At 40.7% G+C, this 10,911-nt stretch overlaps 1 protein-coding gene across 2 annotated transcripts; it reads right to left on the minus strand.

Moving 5' to 3' along the window:
* Positions 1 to 254: 254 nt before the first annotated feature.
* tp53i13 (tumor protein p53 inducible protein 13) lies at positions 255 to 10,085 on the minus strand. 2 transcript variants are annotated; one of them, XM_078246647.1, is made up of 9 exons: positions 9,605 to 10,084; positions 9,375 to 9,452; positions 9,108 to 9,143; positions 8,657 to 8,715; positions 8,318 to 8,396; positions 7,274 to 7,402; positions 6,306 to 6,515; positions 5,098 to 6,151; positions 255 to 4,790 (listed from the first exon to the last, which is right to left on the minus strand). In XM_078246647.1, exons 1-9 carry the CDS (start codon positions 9,728 to 9,730, stop codon positions 4,684 to 4,686), a joined length of 1,878 nt encoding a protein of 625 aa, XP_078102773.1. In that variant the 5' UTR covers positions 9,731 to 10,084; the 3' UTR covers positions 255 to 4,683. The 2 variants fall into 2 exon arrangements, with proteins under 2 accessions (XP_078102773.1, XP_078102774.1); XM_078246648.1 differs by lacking the exon at positions 9,108 to 9,143 and having other exon boundaries at positions 9,605 to 10,085.
* Between the last annotated feature and the right edge of the window lie 826 nt (positions 10,086 to 10,911).

A 10,911-nucleotide genomic window follows, 5' to 3' on the forward strand; every position in this document is an offset into this window, starting at 1 on the left:
AGGCCCCTCTGTCACCTATCCCGTCCCAGACAAGATTCGCTTGCGGTGCAGAGGAGGATCTCCTGGGACCCATCCAGCTCCCCACCCCACCCAGCCTCTCAGATGCTTCCTCCTGGGTTAGCTTTTGCAGGGGGCTCCAGCGTTTCTCCGACCCGTCACCCCGTTGTCGGTGGTACACAGCATGATCTGGCATGTTTTGATTTCTTTCCACTCTCTTCTTCATTTTTTTTTCTTTTCTTTTTTTAATACGCAGATTGGTTTGGTCTGCACCTCTGAGGACAACAAATGACTGACTTACACAAACAAAACACTTACACTGGAATAATTGTGACTTATTGTTGTTGTTTATTATGCCCATTGTTTTTTTTTTGTATGGACATTTTTACTGACTGTCATCTTGATTTAACTGTTTATGTATGTTTATTTTATTGTCTCAAATATGATTCTCATTTAGTGGAATAGGGAGACAGGTGGAACTATGTGCTTAACTGGGATTTAAGTAAGCACACACATGAAAGAAATAACCTGTGATGGTCCTCAACATTTCTCAAGCACTCCTTTTCTAAGTGACAGTTGAGGGGTTTTTCATGTTGTGATGTGTCCTGTGGCCAAGGGGTTGAACAGTTGCCAAAGGGGAGAGGGCGTTGGGGGAGATTTGTTTTTGGTCTTGATTTTCTGTCAGACCGAAAGCCCCTTGGTGCATTATGACAGGACCTTGATCAAAATGTTGTAGCTTGACTTCTCTCATAATTTGCCTCATTTAACAGAGCCAGTGGAATCATCTCAAAAACCATATTCATTCTTGCTGTGCCAAGCAAGATCATATTTGGTCCAGTTTGTGTATGAGGACTAACCCCAGGATGATATTTACATGGCGGGTGTGCTCGTGGATGCTTGTATTACACAGCAGCCATTATTTGTAATGCATGGTAACAAATGTTCAGTCACATTAAGTTGATACACATACTGGTATGGTGCAGTTAAGCTTCAAGTAGTCCTGTGGAAAGCACCAGATCTAGCAACCTGGAAAGTAAATCTGAGGAATACCCGTTGCTTCGTTTCATTTGAGAATATACACTCACTTGAAATTGATTTAACCACCTCAAGTGTGCTTGATGTAGTTTGCCATGTATTATGTTTACTTTTTAGACTGTCTGGCAAGCACAGTCAAGCCCACGTTCTGTTTTCCGATTGATTCTCTGTCACGGCCTGCTGATCTGGGCCCCAGAAGTTGTCACTTCTAGCTCACTGTCTCTGAACACTGCTAATGGGAGACAGCATTGGGAACAAATGTTTTTGTTTGTTTGTTTGTTTTTTTATCACAAAGAGAGCGCACTTGGCCTACTGGAGGTTTAAAGTTGTACTGTGCCGAACAAATATGGTCATATCTTTAACAAAGGATGCAGATAGGATCTAAAAAGTCTTTCCTAGCTGCCAGGAGGACCGTCCTCTTCTAGTTTAATTTCACCTCTGATCCTTCTCCAATGATTCTGTCGCCGGTTTCTCAAAGTGTTTGTGGCTTTACAGTCGGTTGTTCTTGCATTGGTAAATATTCTATAATCACGCACGGTGCTCAGAAAGCCTTTGCACATTAAATTGACTTGCCTGAGATATTGACCTCATCCTTCAAACAGCAGTTGCATCTCAACTTTATTCTTGTATTTCTGCCTATTAGCAAGAAGCAATTAGACCTTAATTGGCCCCAAACACTTTTAGAGACTGATGCTAGATCACATTAAGCACTTCTGTTGTCCCCCCCCAATCACTCGGAGTCTCTGACTGTTCCATGTCAAATGGTATCTGCCTTTGGACATTATCATCATCATCACCTGTTTGACTGGCTGAGTTACAGTGATGATGTACCAATTGCCACACACACACACACACACACACACACACACACACACACACACACACACACACGAGGGCCAGCAGAAAAGCTTGTCCCTTCAATCATGATTGCCCAAGTTTTAGACTAGAGCCATATATATGAACATATATTTTCATGCTATATTTTATATTAAGCTACATGTTAGGGTTATGTTTGCAAGATATTTATGTCTATTTCTTGGCCCAAGTGGGCTTCAGGCTACGAGAACTTTTCACCAATCGTCATTCAGCTTTTCAGTCTTGGCACCAATGTACTTGTAGATATTTTAAGACTTGTGAGTATGGTTATGCTGTGGTATTACCCCCTTATGTAGTTATATTGTACATAGTGGCGATCCTACTAGAATTGGCAGGAAGCGAAGACCGAGAACAACCGTTTAATGTATGCGATTACGCAGCGGTGTGGTCTGAGTTGCACTATTTTCAAACACCAGCTGGATAAAGTAGGATCCACATTTGTACTGCACTCTCCCAATGTCTTAGTACAAGTACATTAGGTGCAGGAGGCAGGGTTTGAATCGGGATGGGGCAATCGAAAAGGTCTGAAGCGCACTTTGGCTTAGCACTACAGTCATCTCAAAAATGTCGGGAGAAGGGTCTAAAATGCACATGGCCTAGTCCTTTTCTGAGTTAGAAGACACTACGTAGGGTGCCTCTAGTATGAATGTTAAATGCTTCTGTCAGTTCATGGTCAACACTTTCTACACCTTAATCATGTCCAAGATTCATCAAACACACACCCTCAACTTATCAGTTGGACCAAGCCTTCTACAAAGTACAAACATTAAGCCAGTGAATTATATACACACACACACACACACTTCTGATACTCAGCCATTGGTGGTGCACTGTGGCCTGTGCTGTTGCTGTCCCTGTGTTTCATTACAGCTCTACACTTTGGGAGATGGGTAATTTGAGTTATCTTTTAACAGAAGATGTTAAAACTGTATAAAGTAGAGAAAACAATGACTTACAAAGGTCAGTCGTAATGGAAACTCATAAGCTGTACATTTGTAATAAAATAGTAAAACAAGTCAATTGTCCTTGATCTACCTTCACATTTATTTTTACTGTAATATGTGTAACTGCAATGCATGTGTATTAACATCTCTGTGTAATGTGTAAGGACAGTTTCAGTCTAGCTGAAACCTTTCAGTAATAGGGAAACATTTAACTAGATGATGCTGTTGACATTTTTAGCAAAGGGAAAGAAACTGCACCATGCTACACTTATTATTCATAACAAAATTGTACTTATGTTGAATTTGCAGAGTCCCATCGTGTGGGAATACTTTTCAAATGTTGACATTAAAGGTCAATTATTTTACTTTGTTGAGCTGGTTCTATACTAGCCCTCTGTCTCCTAATGAAGACAATCCAACCACTGTTGGTGCCTCAGCTTTTATTTCCATTGACAAGTTCTAGAAAAAGCAACTGACAAAAAAAAAGTATGTAGTTACAATAAGACCACTACAACCCACCATAGCATTTAGAATCAGTATGATAAGAACCACATTACATTTCAATCTTCAAACAAATAAGGCCTTATTTTTTGTTGTATATGCGTCTGTAAAATGCATTTTTCTTGTTTCCTTCTCAAGATTTGAGTTAGAGCTAGACTCATAAGTCAGCCAATATATTAGTGCCAGTTGAGTCGCAGAAATGCTCAAGATAAGTTTGAGGTTATTTAGAAAGTGTCTTCTTCTACAGTAAAATGACCTGATCAGTGCATATCTTTGTCACAATTCTTTAAAACAATAAAATGTAAGGGATCCTTTAAAAATGTTCAGGTAAAAAAAATGGCAGGTAAAAACTGAGTTACTGGTCCGGCTATAACTGGTGCAAGCTAACATTTGCTTATGTTGATAAAAGATATGAGAAAACATCCTGACATCCATCACAGCTGTCTCAAGCAGAAGTCCACGCCCTCAACGCTTCTCTGACGAGTCTGTCTTTGAAAATCCTTCACTAATGTCCAAAAATACAGCTTGTACCATTTAAATTAAAACACATACCGCACACAGCGTTGCTTAGAACAGCAACATATTCACATACTAAACCTTCACAGGTAAAAGCAACAGAATATTACTATTAAACTATTTATAAAATCAAATTTCGGACTAAATGTAGCACAATAAAAAACATATACTGTACATGCAGTGAGCAAACTAAGACATATACACTGTGTGATGTGTAGGTGCTATTAGTATTGGAACAAATACATACAATTTGCAGGTCACTTTCTGTAATAAAGCCTGAGGGCTTCTCTTTGGACTCTCTGATGTGATGATGTCATAGGGATGTCCTCAAAGGACCAGAACCACATGACTGATGAGGGTTGTGTATCAATATACACTAGCCTCTTTTGTAAATATTCTTTGATGCTTGTTATTTGGGAACTGTAGTTTTGGTTACAATATTATTAAATGGTAAATCTATGACGCACATGCATACTTTGTTAAGAAATAATTTGCCAGTGTTCTAGCGGTTTATAATACAACGCTCGTTTTGGATGGTCAAACAATGTTTTTTCCCTTCTCCCTCCTTCACAAGGAGAAGTAGATATAAAGATGGTCCCAATCTAAAAAAAAAAAAAATACGAAAGGACCTCTGTCAAATCACTCCGTACCCAATCAATTTGGAAACAGGATCTAACTGACCCTTGAGCAGCTTCGTGGCATTTCAGCCTGATCTTTTCAGGTTATCCAGTAGCTTTTATAATAGACAGGTTGTTGCCAAATTACCAATATTGTCCGCCTCCTCTACTTTCTCTGGGATTTTTCCTTCATATTTCTATAGATGTTCTTCCGAGCTGGAGGAGCTGGGCAGAAGAACACACTCCTGTCTCCTGCCCCTTTTCCGCCTCCTGTTTGCAATTCGTAGCCTCCTGCGGATAACATCTAGAGGACACACACACACACACACACACACACACACACACACACACACACACAAATAATTAAACTGCTTAAGAATATAAACAAAGGCACCTCATTCCCTTCACCGAAGAAGTTATGTGTATGGTTCATACTGTCTGTATTAATTAGCAGGAGCTCTAAAAAAAATACTACTTGAAAGACCTCGCTAAAATTAGCTGCAGTTAAAGTATGGACTGAGGATTAACCGATTAGTTACCATACCATGATCAATCTGGCTAACAGGATTGGTTAGAGGAATAAAACAGCTCACTGGTGATTGTCCACTTACCTGCCACACTGTCGTAGTCCTGTCGTGGGTCGTGCCAGTAAAGACTGGGTGTGGTCCTCCAGTGGCGGTACAGGCGTGTGTGAAGCACTGACAGGGTCAGGAGAATCAGCAGGAAGCCCAGCGCTGCTGCTGCCCACGCTCCCTCGTCTGTCCTGGGGGTCCTCGGCAACCCTTTATTCACGAGAGCGGCCGAGGCCCCTGAGGCCCCGTTGCATTCACAGTGTTCGGCTCCTTTGCAGCTGCCACAGTTGTGGCTGTTGGGCAGGGAAGTGGCTGGCTGTGGGTTCTGGTGCTGTTGTGGCTGAGGCTGAGGCGGAGACTCTGATTGGGATTTGGAAACAGAACCAAAGCCAATCTTTTCACTTTTGTGCTGAGAGCGCGTGTCACTGTGTGTTTGCTTACGTTCCAACTCTCTCTCTTTAACATTTACCACTTCATTGTCCTTCATTGTGCCATCTGCTGTGTTGCCTTTATCAAAGATTTTCTCTTTAGAGATTTTCTCTTTCAGGCTGTGTCTAACGGAGTCGTTGTCCCTCTGCTTGGCTGAGTCTATACCTTCATCTTTGGAACCGAGGACCCGGGCTTCGGCCCTCGCGGTATCATTATGGTCACTGTTCACACCGTCTGCACGAACATCCAACCCAGCAGAGGGGTTTGGGTTTCTGAGGTCAGACATATTTGACTCCAAAGGAGCTGTGGGCGTTGGTTTAAGGCTCTGATTTGTATTCTGGATCTTAGATTGAGATTGAGAAGGATCTGAGAGAGTCCTGTTCCCTGGAAGAGAACCTGCTGATGGTCCAAGTGTACCGTTGTAGTTCTGGAAGTTCCCTGTCCTGCCGTTGGTGGTTCTGGTGGTCTGGTGTGTTATTGTGTTTTGTCTCTCATTCTCATCCTTAACATTCTGTTTTTCTCTAATGGCGGCTCTTATCTGCCTCCTTTTTCCTTCCTCTTTCATTTGTCTCAAGCGTTCCTTCTTGCTGTTGGACTCTAGCTCTTTGTCTGTCGCTCCGTTCAGCAGAGAAGAGATGGTCTGCTCACAGCATCGCCTCAGAGACTGGGGATTTACAACAACATCTACTAAGAGACACATACAAGACTGCTGAAATTACTCTTTTATGCTGCTTTTATTGCAGCACATGTCAAAATACAGATAATTAACACCATGTAAATATACAAAATGAGCAAAATCGTCAGTCAAGTCTCCAAACCTTCATTTTTGCGGCGTGTTCCTCTGGATGTGCATGTTGCTGCCGGTGCTGCTCGGCTGACCAGATTAACAGCAGGTTGTACTTCCTGCTCTGGCTCACACCACCAAACTGTTTTGTTGTGTTTGTTGTGGTCTCCAGCCAATCACAGACGTCTGAAGAGGCCACGGTGGACATCTCCAAGGTGTGACCCCATGACACCAAGGCTATTGGCTGAACACAAAGCAAACAGTAAATATAAGCTCTCTCTCTCTCTCTCTCTCTCTCTCTCTGTGTCCTCAATGTCCTTAGAAATGGTGACAGGGACAAAAAGGCTTCCTATATTACTGCTGCACCTCAAACAGTGGTGTTTAGGTATCTTTCACACTTACATAAAGGTTGTTATTAAACACTTTAATGTGGCCTGGTCTTGCATCAGAATCAGAAAGTGGGTTTATTACCAGGTAGGTTTTCACACACAATGAATTGCCTTGGAGTTTGGTGCATGCTATTCAATTCAATTTTATTTATAGTGTCAAATCATAACAGAAGTTATTGCAGGACACTTTCCAGATAGAGTCTAGACCACACTCTATGATTTACAGAGACTAAACAATTCCCCCATGAGCATGCATTTGGTGAGAAGAAATAGAAAAATGACCATAGACATATGAAAAAGATGTACAAGTACAAAAACCAAATACGTAAAATAAAATATATATAGTTTTTGAATTGGAAAGCTGTGCCGTTTTGTGAGGACACATATGTGCACACATACATATATATTAAGAGAGGATGTGCAAACAATCACAGTTTAGGCCGAATAGGTTATTTGTAAAAGACGTATTGAGTTACATCTTCAGTTTTGCTCAGGTGTTAAAATGAACAAAGACGTCATCAAAGTACGCAAGTATCGAGATTCTACTGTCCTTCTACATTGTCCCTTACTACCTTTGGTGGGTTAGAGAACAGAGATAGAGCGCTTGTCTCACCATGTGTTCACTGAGCTGTGGATGTGAGGTAATAATGTAGTCTGGCAGACATGAGCGGGCCAGGACAGACAGAAGTAGACGCTCATGGAGAGGCGCACAGGGATGGTAGAGCAAAACAGGTGCTCCACGCTAGAAAAAAAACACACAAACACACATGTGACTATCCTTGTCCACAACCTCTACCATTACCACAGAGTTTCCACCGATTTGGCTTACACCAAACTTTGACACAATTATGACACAGTAACTAAGACTAAGTGCTTACAATACTGATACTATTATATTCCCTACCTGTCTGTTAATGTTTTTCAGCTGACAAGGATTCCTGAGGGACAATATCTGGGTTCCTTTGTGGAGAATCACCAACTAATGTGTTAAACATGCATCACTCTCCAGTATATTCTGGTATTATGGTCTAGAATTAAACACCCATTAATAAAAATCCCAGACCATTACTGTTTTTTTAAATCCCTGACATACCATTACTGTTTGCTACATCCCTGACATTCAAGAAAATCTACGTTTCGTTGCAGCCCTGCTACTAAGGGTCCAAACAGGTAAAATGTGATTGTTGGCAGACTTCCCTGTTTGACTCTTAATTTAAATTGCAAAAAAATAAATAAAGATTAACTCCACAGTTTGATGTTTTTTTTTTTTCTGGCTTAAACACAGATTTCTACATTGGGAAATAATACAGAAGAAACTGTGGGCAAATCATTAACCCAGAAGAATTGGCTGCCAGTCTGCAACCACTGAACTCCTCTATGCGTCTATCAACCCCATTTGTCAAAACTACGGTATCCTAAGGAAAATAAACAAGACATTCGATGTGAACATACAAAAATGCACCACTACACCATGTTAACTGTTAACTATCTTGTCACTTCAAACGGACTAACTGGAGTTATTACAAAAACTGACAGACTCTTCACTGATGCCCTAAACACAAATGTCTATTACTGTAATTAAATGTGCTAAGCAGATACAGTGATTAAATTGTTGTGAGACTGGAGACAGCAAGACATGTTTGATGTTACAACTTACGTGCAAGTTATTGAGCCACCGTTGAGGAGGACAGTACAAGTACTCTCCACACTCTGCCCTTACTGGTCTGTACGCTCCACTACAACACACACACAGACACACATCTTAATATCCTCAATAGCCCTTACATACATGACAATGATAACTTTATTGCAGTATTACAAAGCACAGAAACCAAGAATGGAAACTAAAAATAAAGACAGTATTGTGAGTTTTTGTGACTAAATGTGTCTATATTAATATGCGTGCATGTGTCAGTGTCTCCTAATTTGTGTTAGGCCATCTCTTACCCACCACTTGAGAGCATAATGCATTACATGTCTGTCCAAACAGCCTTACCTGTTGGGAATGGTATGGTTGTAGGAAATAGATGTATCCATGCAGATCTGCCTGGCTGGCTGCAGTGAAAGGAAATCTCGCCAAATTATTTTTTATCGCCTAATCTCTATGTTACACCCAGTCATCAGTCACCCAAGACAAACACTTAGCAGCAGTTCAGTTTACACCCATTTGTCGTTGACAACAGTAACACAACAAGGAAGATGTTTTAGTTAACTCAAACCGAGACCACAACTTACACAATTCAATATATCATCAAACACCCTTTGTAAACAGGGCAAAGCTTTTGGTTCATTTCATGCATTACTTTGAATTTAGATTTTGAATTTGAATTTGAATGTGTGTCACTGAGTGCTATCCCATTGTGCTTTGATTTTTAAGAGCCATTAGTGTATGAGGGTCAAAGGTTGGGTAAAACTCAAATAAAATTCTTGGTAAAGTGCTTACTCACCACAGGATCATACACTGTGTCAATACTGGGACGTCTCTGTAGATAAGAGAGACACTGGTTAAACCACTGATGGAGCAACCTGAACAAACAATGTAGGTTTATGAGCTGATTTACACTACCAGCAGTGCCAGTAAGGATATACCACAACCATTACTTCCCCTTGATTTTTGGCACCCCACCCATCTGACACAGTGAGGCTTTGGAGGTAATGCTAGCACAGATGATGATGATGATGATGATGATGATGTCAGTTGTATCCATAGTTACCTGAGACGCTGGCCAAGTAGTAGACCCCGGGCAGTCCCAATAAACAGCATCCGCAGGCAGGTCCCTATCTAAAGACAGCTATCACACACACACACACACACACACACACACACACACACACACACGAAATGGGAATGCATTTTAACGGCTACATTGACTGAATATAATACTGTTAACGTTACGGCAGACACACTCCAACATACTTTATAGTTATAAAAATTGTAAGTAACCTTTCCATTGTCACATCCCGGCGGTCCCAGAGACTCGGAGACACCACACCGACACAAACTGACCCAGAGTGCGGCCAACACAGTCACTGTCAGCGGCGGGGACGTCGTTTGGCTCGGCATGGTCATTCAATTGTGACCAGACAGACGCACATTTATATGGCTACCATAGATTCCCTATGGTCCTCTAGCTACAGAGCGAAGAACTGACCATTGATAATCCCAGAACACTATTTTATTTTGGCATGGTCCCATAACAGAGAAGCAGTGAGACGTGCGAATCCCGGTTAAAAAAAGGTATTTTTAAGCGTCGTATGTCCGTTGTAAACTTGTTGTTCTAACGTTACATTATAAAGTTAGCTAAACTCATGAGGGAGGCTCGGTTAGTTAATGCGAAATAAGGTAATAGAAAGTGTTGTATACTTCCATAATTTACTAGCTACTTCGGCAGTGTATGACACATAGATGTCAAGTTATTCACATTGTTGAAAGATAACGTACGTTTTCCTTATGCAAATTTCAAAATATAATCACCTTGCGTTATCGTGTGTCAATTTAAGTAGCTAATTTAAATATTTAATACATTAGTATCTTATACTTCTCTATTCGTACATCTAATAAGACAGTTAAGTATTCCATATGCTATGTTGTAGTTATGTACGATCCAGTGTTTGTTGTTTGTGGCTTTTTCATTGAAATTGTAACATCCTTACTTTTATTTTGAGAATATAATCCCATTTCCGGAATTGCGCTGACTCTCTGCTGTTTCTGAATAACTTTACTCAGTTGTTAAACTACGGAAGCTGGAAAGGAACAGAAAATCGAAGTAGGATTTTATGCTACTCTGTGGTTTGACCTCAGAATATCCTCTGGGAGGCGACATACAGCATAATATGATTGATTTAGGTGTTCACTTTATATTTTGTAGTTTGCACACTATTACTACAGACCAAAGTGAGTACCATTTTTTCAATTGTTATTGACCTGTTAAGCATTAGTAAAACTTTACCCGCGATACCGCGAGTTTGTACTCGCAAACAATGCAGGTTGGCTACTGTCCTGTCACTCACTGTAGGCAGTAAAAACCGGCATTATGGCATTATTATTGGCATCCTGAATGTATTAGAACGGTTGGACCAGTTATTTTAGCTGCAAGTCAGCTATAACAGCCACACTGGATACCAAACGGTGCTTTCAAAATAAAACTCTATAAAATAATCAGTGAAATAAAAGCGTTTAATCTGTCAATTGTCGTAACACAAAGAACAGAAATTATTAATGAAAACTGTGGAGGTGGCACATAAAATATA

This window comes from Sander vitreus, chromosome 3, assembly GCF_031162955.1.
Source record: "Sander vitreus isolate 19-12246 chromosome 3, sanVit1, whole genome shotgun sequence".
Taxonomy (NCBI): Eukaryota; Metazoa; Chordata; class Actinopteri; order Perciformes; family Percidae; genus Sander; species Sander vitreus.